This window comes from Cavia porcellus, unplaced genomic scaffold (assembly GCF_034190915.1).
Source record: "Cavia porcellus strain 051 isolate PalLab524CR breed Dunkin Hartley unplaced genomic scaffold, mCavPor4.1 scaffold_21, whole genome shotgun sequence".
Classification (NCBI taxonomy): domain Eukaryota; kingdom Metazoa; phylum Chordata; class Mammalia; order Rodentia; family Caviidae; genus Cavia; species Cavia porcellus.
In genome coordinates this window covers 39,118,805-39,137,922 of record NW_026947504.1, presented here as the reverse complement: position 1 = coordinate 39,137,922, position 19,118 = coordinate 39,118,805, and the positions used below count along the sequence as shown (strand labels likewise).

The window sequence follows — 19,118 nt, the reverse complement described above, 5'->3', positions numbered from 1 at the left end:
TAGGTCAATTTTTTTTGAGACAGGATCTCCCTATGCAATTTGAGCTGGCCTTGGACTCACATTGTATCTCAGGCTGGTCTCGAACTTGCCTCCTGCGTCAGCCTTCCTAGTGCTGGGATTATAGGCATGGGCCACCACATCCAGCTCGTAGGACAATTTTAATTCCTTTGCATTTCCTTAAGTATATTCTTTTTTTTTTTTTGCATTAAAGTTATTTCAGAGCCTTAAGCATATTTTATGAGCTAGTCTATGGTCTGTTTTGGAGAACATCTCATGTGCTGCTGAGAAGATATATATTCTGATGTTGTAGGTTGATACACTCTGTAGACATCTAAATCCATTCATTCCAAAGTTTGGTTCGATTCTAATATTTCATTGTTGATTGTCTACTCTATCTGTCTTTTGTGACAGTGGGTTATTGAGATCCCCCAATAAACTGTAGTAGGGCTTATTTGATTTTTCGTGTCCATTAGTAATTGCTTTATATATTGGGAATGCTGGTATTTGTTGCATATATATTATGATTGTTATTTCTTCTCCTTCGATTGTTCCCTTTACAAGGATTTCTTTACCTCTCTTGGTTTGATCAGTCTTGGTTTGAAATTCAGTCTGTGTAGAAATGAGTAACTACCCCTGCTTTTTTCTGGGTTCCTATCACATGATGTTTTCTATCCTTTAACTTTCAGTCAGTCTGTGAATTTCTTTTGAATTAAATGTATTTCTTTTATGCAGCATATTGTTGGACCTTGCTTCTTGATCCATTCTTCCAAGTCTGTGTCTTTTGATTGGTGACCATTAACATTGATGGTTATAATTGATATGTATTGACTTTTCCTTATCATGTTATTTTCCTGTTTTTGGCTCCCTCTTTTTGTTTTTTCCTCTTTTCTGTGGTTAATTTGTCCTATGTGTTGGGTTCCTTCTGTTTGGGTTCTTGGAGTTGTAGTCCTTGTTATCTCTCCCTAGGATGTTCTTTAAAATATTTTGAAGTGCTGGTTTGGTAGTTACAAATTTCCATAGATGTTCTTGGTCATGGAAGTGTCTTATTTCTCCATCAGTTTTGAAAGATAGTTTTATGGGATTCACCAACCTGAGGTGAAAGTTGTTTTCCTTTAGAACTTGAAATGCTTCAATCCAAGCTCTCCTTGACAGGACAGTGTATGCTGAGAAGTCAGCTGTGATTCTGATGGGCTTTCCTTTGAGGTGATGTTTCTTTTCCCCAACAGTTTTTAATTTTCTGTTCTTGTATTAAGTTTCTGGAATCTTCCCCCCCCCCAATCCATTTTATTTCAAGGATAAAAAGAAAAACAAACAAAAAAACTTAACTACCACAAAATTTCAAAACACATAATGGGGGAAACAGTGATACATGCATTGTACATTGTCATCCCCAAACCATTCACGCACAGCAGAAGACATCTGGTGGAATCTTGAGTATGACAAGCCTGGCTGTAGATTTTTGTTTTTTTTTTTTTTTTTTTGGATCATGGCTAATTAGAATTCTCTGTGCTTCACTTATCTATATGTCAAAATCTCTCTACTAGGAAACTTTTCTTCTGTGACATCTGTGAGCAGTTTTTAATATCATTTGTGGCATCCCCTGCTTCTTTATTGACTCCAGTCAATTTTAAGTTATTCTTCTCTGTCTCATCTAGCAGCTGCTGGATTGATTTCTCATGGTCCTTTGATGTTTTTGAGAAATCTTTCTTTTCCTCATCACAAAGTGCAAGCCTATCTTTTATATCTAAGATCATGTCCTCACATTGGCTTAATCTGCTGTGAATACCTTCCGTGGAGTTTTTATTCTCCTGGATATCTGCTTGAATCTGCCTTATGAATTCCATGTCTTTTCTGTGCTGAGCATTCCATACTTTCCTTACGCTCGTCTATTTTTTGTCTGTATCTGCTCTACCATCACTAAGCATGATCTTTATTTTATACACCATCTCTGTAGTTATCTGAGAGATTATTTCTGATTTGATTTTTTTTTCCAGAGCTTCCTTAAATTGCTTTCCTGTTACTGTTTCAGAGAGGCCAGGTGGGATGTTTTTGGTTTGTTTCATCTCATTGCCCCTTAGGTGTGCCTTTGGTGAACTGGATGTCTGGGATTGCATCATGTTTAAGTGTCTTCTAATTTTCTTTTTTAGTTTAACTCCTGGGTTAATGCTTGTAAATTGCTTATGGTGGGTTGCTTTATTGCTAGTATTTACAAACCTTGGGTATGGGGCTGGGGATTTAGCTCAGCGGCATAAATGCCTGCCTTGCAAGCAGGCAGTCGTGAGTTCAATCCCTGGTACCGATAAAAACGAAAAAGACAAAAAACAAACAAACAAACAAACCTTAGGTAATGACTACTTCTCTGAGGTATCTTCCAGGTGTAGCTGGTTTTCGGGTTTTCAGTTTGTTGGAAGATCTTACCCCTACAATTTGTTGGAGATGAGAAGTTGCTGCTTGGTTGGCACAGTCCCTGGTTTTGACAAAGTGACAAACTGTGCCACAGTATTTCCTGTGACCTTTAGTCAATCTGTCATGGAATATCAGAATGAACAGCTCAACCAGTATACTAACAAAAGGAATAGAAGCTTCTTCATATTTCACAAAGAATAGCTCAGAGTTAGTCTTCCAAATTCCAAGCCATTTGTCTCTCACTTTTAATTTTTCTAATAGGTATGTACCCATAGGCTCATCAGTATCTTCTGCTTTGGTGCCCAACAGCACCCGGTCCTCCTGCACCTGTTATTTTTGTAAACAGTTGTTGTTGTTTTGTACTGGGAATTGAACTCACGACTTCGTACTTGCCAGGCAGGCATTTATGCCACTGAACTAAATCCCCAGCCCTGTAAACGGTTTTTTGATGCCAGTTTTTTGTCTCATCTTTTTTCACTAATTCCCATTAATCTTAGGTTAGTCTGCTTTGCATCATTTAGCAGTTTCTGGATCCATTTTCCTTGTACTCCTGTTGTTTTTAAGGTCTCTCAGAGTACAGTGTTGCCTGCAGTAGCTCTATGTTTTAGATCTGAGACTCTGTCCTCGCACTGATCATTTCTACTGCTGTACTTTCTGTAGAACTTTTTATCTCCCAGGTTTCTTCTTAGCACTTTTCATGAACTCGTAATTCTTAGAATACTGGGTAATTCATGTTTTGTATAATTTTGTTTAATTCAATGAGGGTTTACTTTTCTTTTTTTTTTTTTTTTTTTAATTTAAAGAAAAGGAAACGAAAAAAAAAATACATGGAGATTAAAGAAAAAAAGGGTGGAAAAATAATACTAAATTACAGACAAACAAAAGGTAAGAAATTGCCAGTTGATAAGTTACAAATTGTCTTCTTCGAAATGGCTGTTTAGGTTATAGAATTAAAGTATTTAGAATGACATTCAAAAAAGTGACCCTACAAACCATTCTGCTCTATGGCCGAACAAAAGCTCCGTAATATGATTATCAGTCCCACCTATTTGTTTTACAACTCTAAGAGGATAAGGTTAACCATATCAAAACAGAACAGAACATTTAAAAAAAAATAAAAAACAATTTAAAGAAACACAGATTTCAAAGCAAGTCCACCGGAGATCTACCTTATCCAACTGTCTCTAGCTTCTTACAAATAGTTGTCCCTAACTTCACCCACTTTCTATACTTATTGCATATTATAGAACTAATCAAATCATTACAGGATGATGGAGTCTCTTTGGGTCCTCAAGTTCCAAATTAGGGAAGACATTTCCAACTACCATCGCATCTCTCATTCTCTTTGTGATAGCCGTCCCCATCTCTGCATATGCTGAAGTTGAGCTGAAGAAACCAGTCCAGAGTCATTTTAATCAGCAAGCAATAGATTGCTAGAATTTATATTATAATGCTACAAAATAAGCCTCGGGTTTTTCAGGTCTCTTCCTCAGAGTATTTGTTCCTATCCTCTCTGTATTATAGGGAAAACCAAGTCATAACAAGACAGCGAAACAATTTCCTAGATAAACATGCAATGGATAAGACTTACAAAACTATAATATAAATGATCTTCCGTAGCTACTATGTTTTCTCTTGTTATTTTCAATAGATTTGTCGACAACACTGGCTTATTATAGTTAAATATACTATCACCTATTTTTATAAAAACTTATCTTTGACTGCATTGTAGTATTTGAGAGCTGTTACTGATTCATACCAGTATGGATATCCTTTACATCCTGTCATGCTCAGAGTAGTTTCCTCTACTTTTAGGGTTGATTCTAACACACATACGGATTTCAAATAGGATCAGTCAAGGCCAACCAATAGTCTTATGATTCAGATACAATTAAGATCAGTCATAGTAAGACAATGTAAGTAATACAGGATTTCAGCTTAAGTCAATAGGAAAGTAAGGATAGTTACCATGGTATAACCTGCTATTTTTGGTTCTAGAGGTCTGTGTCCTCAAATCTGATATGAGTGGACAGACCAGAACAAATTTAATTCAATCTAAATATGGCACTAGGACTACTGTGTCTTTTAAATCGTTATACACCATTAGCAATGACCTCTGCTTTTTTTTTTTTTTTAAATATAGTTTCAGAGCTGTCTCTACCAAAGACTAGCTTACCGTCTCTGCCTCATGTCTGCTACTCCACTTTTCTGCTATAATTTGTCCACCTTATTCCCTCATTCCATGGTCTGCCCCGTACACTGAGGCCTCTCTGCCACTGTAGCTGTAATCCTGATATCCCTTCCTCTCTTTCTCTGTAATGTCCTTCAGCGCTCTCTGTAGGGTTGGATTGGTGGCCACGAACTCCCACAGTTCCTCCTTGTCTTGAAAGTATCTTATTTCTTCATTAATTTTTAGAGAGAGTTTTGATGGATATATGAACTTAGGTTGCATATTTTTTTCCTTCAGGACTTGGAATATTTCTCCCCACTCCCTTCTTGACTTAAGAGTTTGTGTTGATAAGTCTGCCGTTATTTTGATAGATTTCCCATTATAGGTAACCTGCATCTTTTCTCTGGCTGCTTTTAATATTCTGTTTTTTTGGTGGATTTCTGGGATCTCGATTATTATATGCCTAGGCGTAGATCTGTTTTGGTTGTAGGTAGCTGGCGTTCTGTATGCTTCTTTTATCTGGATATCATTTCTTTTTGCTATACATGGGAAATTTTGCTTTAATATCTCTGTGAATATTTTTTGTATTTCATTTTTGGATGTTCCTGCTTCCTCACTCACATTCTTTATTCTTAGGTTATGCATCTTTTTATCATCTTCCAGTTTTAGAATTGCTTCTTTCTGGTTCCTTGTTATTTTTAAGAGGCTTTTTCTTTCACGTTCATAAGCCCTAAATCTCTCTTCAAGTTTCAGAAGGTTGTCTTTAGTTTCTGTCAAGGCATTTTGCCAATATTCAATGGAGTTTTTAGTTTCCTGATTTTCTCTTTGGATCTGTTTCATGTATTCTAAGTTATGCTTAAATTCTTCAGATGCTTCTCTTTCTTTTCTGATTTCCTCAGTTCTTCCATCTGTGTTCTCTTGGGCAGGGCTTGTCATTTCTTTAATTAATCTCTTTATATCTTGCCTCACTTGGATCAGGAGTACATCTTTAAATTCCTCTATGAGATCATGTAAATACTTTTTAATTTCGGCTGATGCTGAGTCGAGCAATGGATGGTTACTGTGCTTGTTCTCTTCAGTGTTTAGTTCTCTTGGGTTTAATTTCTCCTGTTGAACAGCTGGAGATTTTTTTTTATTTTTATCTCTTGTCATGTTTCTGGTTTCTTTCAGACTGTCCTGGAGTTCTCTGGCCCTCTCCGAATTGCTTAGGACCTTTCAGAAGCGTGCTGGCTTGAGTTTTTGCTGTCCTCCCCAATTTGCTGTTATCTGGGGTAGGCTGGGATGCAGGGGCGGTACAGTCTAGTCTCTAGCCTCTGTGTCAGTTAGTTCATAAATTAGGCTGTACTTTCTGGTTGTCACTGAGTTGTGACCATTCTGCATCCGCCCATTGGGCCCCAAGCAGAGGCCTGATCTAGCCCCAACAGCTCCTGCCAGTTCTCCCTGAATCAGAAGCAGCTGGGTAACGGCACAGGATTCTGCCCAGGTCCCAGCCGTTCTCTTCCAAACCTCTCTGTGATAGGAGCTCTAGAAAAGCAGATCTGCCCAAAACCAAGATGGCTCCCACTAAGTTCTCCGTGCGGAGCTGAAGCCAGCAAGCAATCAGACTCTGCCAGGACTCAAGATGTCTTCCACCAGCCCTCCCTACAGGGGGTCCTGGTGATGTCACCAAGCTGCGGTTTCAGCCGCCAGGCTAATATGTCTGCACCAGATTCTGTGTTATTGATTTCCCCGTGGTGGCGGGCCAGCTGTTCTCTGGCCAAACCCAGCCGCCGTGGGGTTTTCTATACTCACCAGAGTCCGGTGCAAGTCCCAGCTCCGGAACCGCCACACACCAAGCCGTCCACTTTTCCCCACCTCGCGGCTCAGCGCTGACTGGTCAGATTTCTGTGCACCGTTTAGATTCGAAACGCCAGAGCTCTGTACATCTGCTCTGGTACAGCGGTGCAGAACTGGCTGCCGCCTGGAGTCTCGATCTGGGTCTCAGTTTCCGCAGTCCCCAAAAGCAACTCAGCTTTTCGTGTTGGGTCCACGAGCCTGTTCGTTGATTTAAGGGCGCGGGATTTGCAGCCTCCGGTCTCAGCACGACTTTAAATCCTCCAGCTGTACTGTCTTGGTTGATAAGAATCGCTATGGATTTGTCTGGTCCTCTCCATGCTGTCTTTTTTTTTTTTTTTTTTTTAGCTTTGAGTTTGAATTCTCTGGAGAGATTCTTCGCTCGATCCCCTAGCACGCCGCCATTTTCTCTCCTCCGAGGGTTTACTTTTCATAACCTCACTAATCATTTCCCCCTTCTTCATTTTCTCTTTCCATGCTTTTTATCAACCAATATTTTTTCTTTTTCTTTCCTTTTCCTTTTTTTTTTTTTTTTTTTTTTTGAGACAAGGTCTCGCTATGCAGTTCAGGCTAGCTTTGAGCTCACTTTGTAGCCCAGGCTGGTCTCAAACTTGCAACGATCCTCCCACCTCAACCTCGATCCTCCCACCTCAACCTCCTTAGTACTGGGATTACAGGTGTGAGCCACCACGCCCGGCTTACTTTTTCTGTTTTTTTTTTGTCTTTTTCATTTTTGTTTTTATTGGTACCAGGGATCGAACTCACGACCACATACTTGCAAGGAAGGCACTTATGCCGCTGAGCTAAATCCACAGCCCCTCTTTTCCTGTTTTTTTGAGATAGAGTCTTACTATGTAGTCCAAGCAGCCTTGAATTCACTGTGTAGCTTAGTTAGCCTCAAACTCTTGGCTATGCTTCTGCCTCAGCCCCTCGAGTTGTAGAATTATAGGTGTGCACCACCTCACCCAGCGCTAGTATTATTAAGATTTATCAATCTTCAGATAGTTTAGTTGAATTCATGCTGTTATTGTTGAATTCTTCTTTATTGTTAATGGTGGTATCATTATATTAATTTTATTCATTGTATGTTAATATTTCATTTGTGCTTGCATTTGTATTGTTATTGCAGATCTCTTTTCTATTGCTAAGCATGGTACAGTGGTAGCATTTACTGATTCTTATGGTATAACCAGTTTGTCTTTAGGTATTATTGTTGCTGATCTGTTGCTATTACCAGGTAGCAAGGTTGTTGGTATTATAGTATTTACCATGTGACACTATCTGGTTTGTCTTTGTGCCATTAACAATACTGTGGTTCATTTGTATAGAACTGGATTCTGGGCCAGTTCCACTGTACCCTCTTTACCCACATTCATGGAGGTGGTCAGATATTTGTACAGGGGCAAAGGCTTGTAATTAGCCATGCCCAGAGCACATCCTGGAAAGCAAACAGTATCTAAAGTGATAAAAGAAGTGATAAAACATAGATCAATAAGAGGCCCAGCAATCTCAAAGGTGCAATAGCTAATCAGATAAAAGTAATAAAAAAGAAATAAAAAAAGAAGATAAAAGAAACATCTGAGAGCAAAATAAACTAAAAACAACTCCCCAAAAAAATGAAAAAGAAAAAATGTGTCCTAAAAAACTCCTTTGTGTTAACTAACGAGTCATTTCTTTCCAGGGCCCAACGTATTAGAATCCACCAGATATGTGAGAGGGATAATGAGTCACTACTAAAACCTATTTTGTTCCCACACTTACATTTTCCTGTGTAAATGCTGAATCCTGGCCCACGCTACCTGCTTGGCATGATTGGTTAGTAGCCATAGTCATTTGAGCCGCTACAGTTCATGTGTTCCCCCTGGGTACCCCATGTCACTCTTTCTCTGCCTACCTTTACGTCCTGTGAGGTTGTAAAGTGCACCCTGCTCCAGAGGCCCCTTAGTACAGCTCTGGTTGTGGCAGATGTCCAAGCCTAGGCATACCCCTGATTACTCTGGGAGACAGGGAAAGCAAGCAGATCATCGACCTCCGTGCTGGGTGGAGGTGGGGCAGGGATAGTTGGGCAATCTGCTGAACTACTAGCACTGTCTGACTCCGCCCCCTCTGAAGGTTATAGGATGCTGGCCTGACTTCTTAGAAAACAGGCTCCTGTGTCCTCCTTGGCCTGAGCTTAAACTTCCCATGGGGTCTGTGGTTAGCCCATGGCCTCTTATGACTGTCTCGTGCTCATCACCCATCAAGCCACTGTGGTAGGGTCACCCCAAGAAGCCTGATGTGTAGTTGTTGTGTGGTTGTTCTGTAGCTCAGTCTTTAACAATTAACTCCTTCCTAAAAACAGCTCCTAATAAAACACTCTTAAATATGGCAGGTGCTCACTGGATTTCTTCTCCAACGCTAACCTGCCGTGCAGAAGGAATGCCTTGCAGGGTAAAACCCTGTGTTGTTTTTATTTTAATAACTGTGAGCTTTCCTTATAACTAGTGCTGTCAGCCAAGTCTGTTGCTTCTCTCTGAGGCTGCTGACCCCACCAGGTTTCCTAGCAGATGCACCTTCTGCCCCCAGCCTCATTTAGTCTCCTAGACGGCTTCATGTTTTTGTCTGCATGGTGATCTGTTTCTCAATCCTTTCTGTAGTTTCTAGTGTCCTGTTAGTTCTTCCCTTATTCCCAGAAATCGGCTTCTTTTTTCTTCACCAAGTTATTTCTAGGCATCTGCCCAGATTCCAGGTTCTGGAGAGGCGGTGCTTCTTCCATTATAAATCTTGTTTTGGTTTAAGACAGGCTCTCCCTGTGCAGTTCAGGTTGGCCTTGAACTCACTTTGCAGCAAAGACTGGCCTTGGACTATAGCAATCCTCTGTCTCAGCACCCCAAGTGCTGGGGTTACAGGTTTGTACCACCAAGTCAGCTAATCTCTTGACTTTTGAATATTAATTTTTCTATAACATTTTATAACTTTCTTATTTATGCTATTGATCATTTTTAATCTTTATAGCCCTTTGTTATTTTCTTTATTTTGTCAGAATACTACAATGTTAAATTTAGGTGGTCATAATAGGCATTTTTATCTTATTCCTGATTTTCTCCTTTTTCTTTCTTTCTTTTTTTTTTTTTTTTGGCAGTGGGTAGATACCAGGGATCGAACTCATGACCTTGAATTTGCCAGGCAGATGCTGTGCCACTGAGCTATATACCCAGCCCTTATTCCTTATTTTTAAAAAGCTTTTATTATTTTCCTATTAGAAATGATGTTTGTGATAGCATCATATTGTCCACTGCTAATTAAGGAAGTTGTCTACATGTGTAATTTTGTAATAGTGGTTGAAATTTTAATTTTTAAACATTGTGAATAAAAAATTATTGAGGGCTGGTATAGAAAGCTGGGGATTTAGCTCAGCGGCATAAGCACCTGCCTGGCAAGCACAAGGCCATGAGTTCAATCTTTGGTCCCCCCCTCCCAAAAAAATTATTGAAGTGATTCCTAAATTATTAAGATTCCTTTATATGTTTTCTTCTTCAAGCTGTTAAAGTGATGTACTACACTGATGTGGTAGCATAAGCTGATCTTTCAATCCTGAAATGAATTTAACCAAACAATAATATATTATTTAATTTATACATTACTGGAAGTAGTTGGTTAATATTTGCGTAGGCTTTATGTATTTAAACTGAAAACAACCTAAATGTTTTCATTTTTGTATTTTTTTAAATTTTTTATTCTTTAATTGGTACCGGGGATGGAATTCATGACTACCTGCTTGCAAGGCAGGCACTTATGCTGCTGAGCTAAATCCCCAGCCCCTGATTTTTGTATACTTTGTAACTCTAAAGTTATTTTAACATGAAAAGAACTGAAGGTATCCTCTCTTGTTTTTCTCTGAAAGTTTTTTATAATGTTGCAACGGACAGTACCTTGACTTTTTCTGAAAAGTTATTAGGACATTAAGTTTCCTGAGTAGAAAAAATCAACTTTATTATTTTGTGATTAGAAGACTACTCAGACTTTCATTTTTACTCAACTTTAATAATGTGTATTTTCAACCTCTATAAATATCCCATTTAAAAATTCAAATTTAGTGCAGAACTGCTCATAGAGTTATCTTTTTATCTTTAAACTTTCTCTGAATCTGCAGTTGTGCTTCCTTTTTCATTGCTAATATTTTTTCTTTACTTAATCTCAGAGGTTGGTTTTTTTTGTTTTGTTTTTTGTATCAAGGATCGACCTCATCTCATGACCTCATGCTTGCCAGGCAGGCACTTACGCCACTCAGCTAAATCCCTGGGAAGGTTTGTATTTTTTAATTTTTTTAAACCAATTTTTGAGTTATTTGCTCCTGCCTATATTAATTTTTCTTCACTTGCTTGTTATTTTACCTTCCTTCTGTATCGTTGTGATTTGTTCTGTCCTTCTTTTCTTCTTTTTTTCAGTTAATTTCATTGGTACGTTTTAGAAATACAGAATGCTAACGTTCATCATCCGTATGAGCACCTGTGTATGATATATCTAGATTCTTCTTTCACCCTTTCTTCCCTCCTTTGGACCCTGCTTGGCCTCCTTATTTGTAAAAACTTCATTTGCATTTGTTCCTTCTCTTTTTTCTTTTCCTCTTCCTTCCTTTCCCCCTCCTTCCTCCCTAGTTCCCCTTCTTATTTCAACATTTTTTTCCTATTTCACTGTATCTATTTTATATTTTGGTCTTTACTTACAGTTTTGGTTTTTCACACCAGAGAAACCATGTAATATTTTATCAGTAATCGAACTCATGACCTTGTGCTTACCAGGCAGGCACTATGCTGCTGAGCTATGTCCCCAGCATCTATGCAGTATTTCAGCATGTGTGTTCATTTGATGTAAGAGTATGGTCTCAAGGTATGTCCATTTACCTAGAAATGTCTCAAGCTTCTTCTTTATGGCAGAGTAGTACTCCATCATAATAAAAATCTCCATGTCATCTTTTCCATTTATCACTTGATGGGCATTTGGGCTGTTTCCAAAAGTTAGCTATTACAAACTGTGCTGCTATAGACATGGACATACATATATCACTGTGATACGATGCTTTTAATTCTTTTGGAAAGATACCAAGAAGGAGAGTGGATTGCTTTGGAGTGGTGTGTGTGTTTGTTTGTTTTGTTTTTTTGGGTCATGGCTAATTTAATTTCAGTTGTGTGTATCTCAAATTCTTTTTCCATGCTTGAGAAGTTTTTTGCCATTACTTCTGTGAACAGGTTTTTTGTATGTTGTTTGCACTGTCTTCTGCCTTTTTTCGACTGTGTCATTCTTTGTATCAGCTACCAACTGTTAGATTGACTTTTCATGGTCTCTTGCTTTTTTTTGACTTTTTCCTTTTTGTCGGTACCAGGGATCAAACTCAGGACTGCCTGCTTGCAAGGCAGGCGCTTATGCCGCTGAGCTAAACCTCCAGTCCCCGGTCTCTTGCTTTTTTAAAGGAATCTGTTTTTTGCATGATTGCTAACTGCAGTCCTGTCTTCTAGATCTGATAATCCAGAATGAACATTGGTTCATTCTGCTTTGTATCTTTTCAATAAGATTTTTATAATGTCCTGGATATCTGCTTGAATCTGTTTCATGGATTCCATTTCTTTCCTATGTTGGGCATTCATGGTTTGTATCATTTTCTTAGGCCTTCATTTTTTTAAATCTGTATCTTCTCTAGATTCACTATTTGTGCCCTTCATTATGGCCATCATTTCTGAATTTACGTGAGAAATTATTTCTGATTTTTTTCTAGAGCCTTATTCATTTGCTTTGTTATTTTCACTGTCATCACTTGAGAGAGCCCAAGTGGGTGGTTTTCAAATTGTTCTACCTCACTGCCCCCTGGTTTTGCCTTTGATGACCTGGAAGTCTGGGGTTGTATCTTACTTCTGAATCTTCTGATTTTCTCTTTTGTTTTAGTTTTATCTCTGCATTGATACTTATAAATTGTTTATGGGAGGTATCTTTATTAACGGTATTGAGAACCCTTAGAAAATGACCATGCAGAGATGTTTTCCAGGTGGAGTTGCCTTTTGGGTTTCGAATCTGTTGCAAGATCCTACCTTTTCAATTTGTTGGAGGTGAGAAATGACTGCCTCTTTGGCCTAGCCCCTGGCTCTTTGGCACTGGCCTGTAGTATTGTTTATACCCCACAGTCTTGGCATCCTACGAAGAGCAACTGATGATAACAATTGAGTCACCTTGGCTAAAGTAGTACAATCAGTAATGTGTCAGACACCCTAGAAAATGACAAACTATGGTAGCTATTAATTTGCCCCCGTTTAACTGTATGAACAGAGTTTATAGTTATAAAACCAAATTTAAGATGAACCAGAAAGTTGTGTACAGTAAATAACCCCCAAATGGCAATTTTAATCTTAGGGGAGAAAATTTAAAAGGGGTTGGTTGTTCTCACTCAATAAAAATAAATAATCAAGAAAAAGAGAAAAAATAAATGGAAAATTTAAAAAGCAAAGACAGGAAGAAAAACAGAAAAAGAAATGTCTGCCTCAGGGCCTGTCTCTGTTGTTGTTGCTTGACAGAGGAGGCAGACGGAGCTCAGATCTGTATTGGTGGATCCCAGCAAGCCAGCAGTAGACTTGTGGTGGTGGACAATCCCAGCAAACCTGGGCCTTTAGTTCTACTGAAGCTCAGGCTGCTACTGGTTGGGACCTGAGTATTTTAGCCTGCATCACTCAGAGTTATTCCTGCTTGCTTTAACTGGCTCCCTGACCTTTCAGCTTGGACTTGGCTGTGCCTCACCCTGACACTTGGAGCAGCTAGATGGAGCCAACCTGCAGCTGTTTAAAGTTCTGACTACTGTTGGCCCCTTTCCTAAATGGCTGTGGGCCAACTGACCTCTCTTGGGGGCTTCTGAACCCAGCTAGCTCACCAGCCACTGCAGTCCATGGTGTCCACTGCCCCGCTCCTCTGATGTGTTTCTTTTTGGAGGCCTCTGGGTGGCCAGCAGTCATTGTGCCTCTGCAGGTTTGAGCTGCTGTCCATGCTGTGAGCCAGGGCTTGGGGAGGAAGAGCTACTTACCTCCTCCCTCCTCCATGTTGTGGACCCTCTCTCTGATCTCCCCATGAGCTCGTAATTCTCCCTTCAGATTCTTGCTAGGTCCTGGGAACTCACTTCCCTCTTCCTTCTCTTCCTCCTGTTGCTGTATCCCAGCATCTGGAATCCAAATATTAGAGAGGCTGTTTCTCTGCTGCTCACCATTCTGCCATCTTCCAAGAAGTTGTAAATCCATTTTAAAGGAGTGATGTCAGGTCATAATTTGCTGGTTCCAAGGTAGGAGCATCATGGTGGAAGGTCATGGAGGAGCAGAGCCGCTTAGTTCATGGCTCCTGGGAAGCACAGCAGGCAGAGTGCCACCCTTCTTTTTCTAATTTCAGTTGTGAGGTAATAATGTTGTGTCTTTCCTTTTAAATATTTCAATTACGATTTTTCTGCCTGAGAGTTTTTGGGTAATACTCATGTTGTCTTTCTTTTTAAAATATTTTAGTTATATTGTCTCTACCTGTGAATTTTTCACTGTCTTTAAATTATATCCAAATAGAGTTTGTTACTAATTTCAACCTTTACATTATTGCCAGAGGACTATTAGTAATTCTTCAAAATTTGTGTAGGCTAATCTGATATCCTGCTTGATTTCAAAAATGTTATGTGTGGGCCTGAAAGGAATTTGTGTTCTTTAGTCATTCTATATTTGATTAATACAAGTACCAGTCATTAATTAGCTGTGTTCTTTATAACTTCTATATTCTTTTTGTTTCTTTGCCCCTTCTATCAATTACCGAGAATGGTATTTTAATCTCTGATCAAGCTGATTTGTTGGTTTGTCTATATATAACCACATAGTTTTAAATTTTTCCACTTCTCATTATTTGAAGTCGTATTAAATAAATCACATTTTATTTCATTTTAAAATTTTCCTTTAAATTTTATTTAAAGGAAGACACAACAAAACAAAATGGGTAGAAATAGTACATACTTTCAAAGAAAAAATAAACAGTAACAAATCTCTAGTTAATGTTTACATACTGTCCTCTTACAAATAATTGTTCAAGATACAAAAGTGGAACATATAAATGAGAATTCAAACAGGGAGACTGCAAATAGTTTTGTTCAACTATCTAATAAAAACTTAGTAATATGGTTATCAATCCTATACACTTAAACATACACGCATTTATCCATATCTTCATTTATGTTGAGATTAAACCAAAGCACATTAAAATCACTCTGAACAAAGAATAACAGTATTGCTGGATTTTACATCATGACACTACAGAATCAGCACTGGGTGCTGTAGTGCCTTTTTTTCCTTCAAAGTATTCATTTATTTCATCATGTGTTATATGATCGGTTCTCATAAACTGTTTATAGGTTTTATGCAAGCATGAATCATAACAGGTATTTCTATCCTTTCTATATTAGAGGGAGAAACAGAACAAAACATAGTCCTATAGACACCTAAAACTAAAAAGACATATAAAACTGCTGTACAATGAGTCCTACCGGTTACTGTGTTGTCTCTTGTTATCATCAATAGAATTGTCTATATCATTAGATAAAGTATAATTGAATATATCAGTACATAACAGTATTTTTTAAAATTTTATTTAAGGAGAAAAAAGCAGAGAAAGGGTACAAGTTATACATATTTACAGAAAAAAATAAACAGTAGGAAATCACTAGTTAATGGATTACATATTGTCATCTTAGAAATAATTGTTCAAGTCACAAAATTAAAGCTTGTAAAGTGGACATTCCAACAGTGAGACTGCAAACAGTTCTGTTCAATGATCCAACAAAACTCAGTGGTATCATTATCTGTCTTATACACTTAAATATACATACAGTTATATTGTTTAGAGCACTTTCTTTTCCTCTCTTTTGTACAATGAAAATTACACATTTTGGGTTTTGTTGCTCCCACAGTTCTTATTACTGTTTTGGAAGGGAGTAGAACCAAATGTGACATAACAGAACAGAATCAATCAAATCAAAAGGGTGGACATAATAGATAATGTAAAAGCATAATACAAGGTGATCAACAATGGTTACCATAATGCTTCCCGCTATCTCTAATAGAACTGCCTATATCATCAGTTTTAATAAAATTGAACAAAACAATAAAGAACAAAACCGACAAAACCAAAACATTGGAGACATTATAGGTCTTCAAAAGTAGATAATAGTCAACCAGAATGGGCGTCATAATGAATCCCACTATCTTCACAGCTGTTGCCTAAACTTTCGAACCTGGTACTATCAAGCAAAACAGAATAGGGGGACATCAGTCAAAAACAAGATGGTGAGAGTAATACAGGGCTTTAAATCAAGATAATGGAAAGTCAAAGTGGGTTACTATAATATATCCTGCTATTTTTTATTTATTTTTCCCTTAATTAAAAGGATAAAAATAAAAAAGTAAATAATGAAGTGGAGATTGAGATAAAAGAGGGCATAACAGCAAAACAGCGCAGATCAAAACATAACCATTTAAGCAGAATAGTGTTTCACCACAAGGTAATCCTGACATAAAAGTAGTTACCATATTGTCTCTTTCCTTGAAATCTTTGAGTATAACTTTGAATACTGTAGCATCAAAAATATCAAAACAATGTAAAACCATTTAAGAGAATGACAGCATTACAGGGTATTTAGAATCAACTAACAGAAAATGAACAATGGTTTCTGTATAATCTCCTTGTCTATAAAAGTTTTGGCTTATACTATCATACATAATAAAATCCAATAAGATACAACCTGTTTAGACCAATGGAGACAGAAGAACAAAAGCTTGATGAGACTTCAAAACAAGATGATACTAAATCAGTATTACCTATTAAGACGTCATTTTCTCCAAAATAGCTGTTCCTGTCATCCAATCTTCTCTGCCTCATTTCTGTTGAGCTCTTTTTCTGTCATTAGTTGTCAGTTTATCTTCTTCATTTTGTTTTCTGCTCCATTCATTGTGGCCTCTCTGCCACTATTTCTGGATTCTTCGTATTTTACTTTTTTAGAATATCCTGCAGTATTCTCTGTAGAGTTGAATTGGTGGTTGCAAATTCCCCTAGTTCCTCTTTATCCTGGAAGCACCTTGTTTTTCCATCAATTTCCAGGGATAGTTGTGCAGGATATATCAATCTTGGCTGGAGATTATTATCTTTCAAAGCTTGAATTATTTCCCCCCACGCTCTTTGTGATTTGATGGTTTGTGCAGAGAAATCTGCTGTAATTCTGATGGGTGTTCCCTTGTAAGTGATCTGTTTCTTGTCTCTGACGGCTTTTCATATTCTGTTCTTATATTGGATTTCTGGAATTTTAATTATTATATGCCTGGTTGTTGCTCTGTTTGGGTTGTAGGTGGCTGGGGTCCTGTATCCTTCATACAACTGAGTATCTTTACCTTTTGCTAAATTAGGAAAATTCTCCTGGATTATTTCTGTGAGTAGCTTTTGTAGTTCATTTGTTTGTGTCCCTACTTCTTTTTTTATGTTCTTAATTCTTAAGTTATGGATCCTCTTATCATCTTCTAGTCTTTGTATTATTGTTGTTTGTTTCTTTGTTACTTTTAAGAAGTTTTTCATTTCATTCTCCCATATTACAAATCTGCCCTCCAGTTCAGATAGTCTGTCCTTAGTTTCTTTCAAGCTGTTATGCCAGTTTTCGATAGAGTTTTTAGTTTCCTGGTAGTCTCTTTGAACCTGCTTCATGTATTCTATGCTTTCTCTATTTTCTCCATCAAACAATTCTCCCCTCTTTTTCTGTTCTTCCATTCCACCATCTGTTTTTTCTTGGGTGGTGCTTAGCATTTCTCTAACTATTCTGCTTATTTCTAGCTTCAGGTCATTAATAACTTCATTCCTGAACGCATCTATGAGGCTCTGGAGATGGCGCTTTATGTCTATTGGTGCGGTGTCCACTATTGCCTGTTTCTCAGGATTGGGGGCCGAAGGGCCTTTCTTGTTGCTCCCTCTTCCCATATTCTTTGTTCCTTATTTATGCAAGTGTATATAGGTGGCCCAGCTTCCTTCCCTGTCAGCCACAGTCTGATTGAATTGTGCCGGCTAGGTGTTCCTGCCCACTGCAGCACACCAGGAAGTTGCAGACCAGGCAGCCTATGCGGGGCCTGCCCCTCCAGGTCACCCTCAGGCTCTGGGATCTGGGTTGTGCTAGCCTACTGGGTCTCAGCCAGCAGCGTCACGTAGGCCAGGCACTTCTCACCAATCCTGCTTTAGAGGGGGATACATGGCTGAAGTCACTGCAGCGCCCTGTTCCCGCAAGTCTGCCCAGTCCCAGAATGTCCTCTGTTGGAGTCTCCTAAACTGTGGAAGAGTCTCAGTTTCTCTCACTCACCTCACCACAAATCAATGCACAGCTCCCCTCGTCCTGCTTTCAACTCCGTTCACAGATTCCCATTCTCAGAGCTTCCCATTCTCAGAGCTCTCTCCCTGCCGAGCCAATGTAGACGCAGCCGCCGCGTGGCGGGAAACCCAAATCGTGGCTTCCAATGCCACGGGCTCCAGCTTCCACACTGAGGCTTTTCTGTTCCTGTTATAGCACCAGGATTGCATTCCAAGTCGGTTTCTCTCAGCCCAGTTCGTTCTTGGGTCAGCAGGGCATATCTCCATGTGCTTATGATTCCTTACTCCGCACCATTCCTGAATTCTAAGCTGGGTCTTTCAGAGAGCCTCCATAGCTGCGGCTATCTGTCCGCCATGTTCTCCCAGAAGACACATAACAGTGTTAATAGAAATACAACTTTGTAGATGGTGTAGAACTACAAAAACAGGTAGTAATCAAACCAGAATGGGTATTGTAATGAATCATTGTTATTTTCATTATAGTTGTCTATACTCTCTGACTTGATACTATCAACCTTAACAGTTTTGAATAAAATCTGTGAATAACAAACAGCAATCAAACAAATCAGATTTAACTAAGATTAGTCATGATATAACAGTATAAGTTATACAGGATCCATATTAAGTTAATAGGAAATTAAAGATGATTACTGTGCTATTTCCTGGTATTTTTGGGATAGCTGTCTGTGCCCTCAGATTTAGTGCTTGTATACAAACTGGGACGGAATAAGTTCTATCTAAGCAGAGTGGTGCAAGTAATATGGGTGTTAATTCCTGATACACTACTAGCAATATCTTCTGCTGTCTTTTTTAAGACTATTTCTCCTCTTTCATTCCCCCAGGGTGTACTGTGCGTTTTTGGGTCTCCCCAACACTCTCAGTTTTATATTGGGGGGCAACCTGCTATTTACCTAAGTGTTTCTGAACTTTCTCACTCCTGGACTTGATCTCTAGTTGTATTTCTTTACCTATTAAAGCCTGTCTTTCCAACCTATCCATAAATACTTGTCCAGTTGCCCCTGTTACTCTCTGGTTCCCTATCACATAGAGTTCTGTTTTCTCATATTTGATTTTCAGTCCATATACCCTTCTTCAGGTTAATTATATTTCCTATAAAGAGCATCTCGGTGGACCCTACCTCTTGATCCACTCTGCCTGCGATTCTCTCTTTTTTCCCTTAATTTAGTATATCTAGGTCATCTGTATTACTAATTATATCCAACCTTCTCTGCCTCATTTCTGTCATGCTCTTTTTCCGTCATTAGTTGTCTGTTTATCTTCTTCATTTTGCTTTTTGCTCCAGTCATTGGGGCTCCCTGCCACTGTTCCT

At 38.6% G+C, this 19,118-nt stretch overlaps 1 protein-coding gene across 23 annotated transcripts in view; it reads left to right on the top strand.

The window, feature by feature from the left end:
• The window catches only part of N4bp2l2 (NEDD4 binding protein 2 like 2), a 145,496-nt gene that overhangs the window by 86,502 nt on the left and 39,876 nt on the right, over positions 1 to 19,118 (top strand). For 3 of the 23 annotated variants that reach the window (XR_010041772.1, XR_010041774.1, XR_010041775.1), the window contains 3 exons: positions 3,210 to 3,291; positions 8,091 to 8,224; positions 10,625 to 10,695. The exons of 17 other annotated variants lie outside the window; for them this stretch is intronic. Coding sequence is in view for 2 of the 6 variants with exons in the window: in XM_003477269.5 (XP_003477317.2) it covers positions 3,210 to 3,267 (58 nt within the window). In the remaining 4 variants the exon portion in view is untranslated. Of the gene's footprint in view, positions 1 to 3,209; positions 3,292 to 8,090; positions 8,225 to 9,187; positions 9,298 to 10,624; positions 10,696 to 19,118 lie in introns of those variants that run through there. 3 more of the 23 variants (XR_010041773.1, XM_003477269.5, XM_063232608.1) reach the window with 3 other exon arrangements.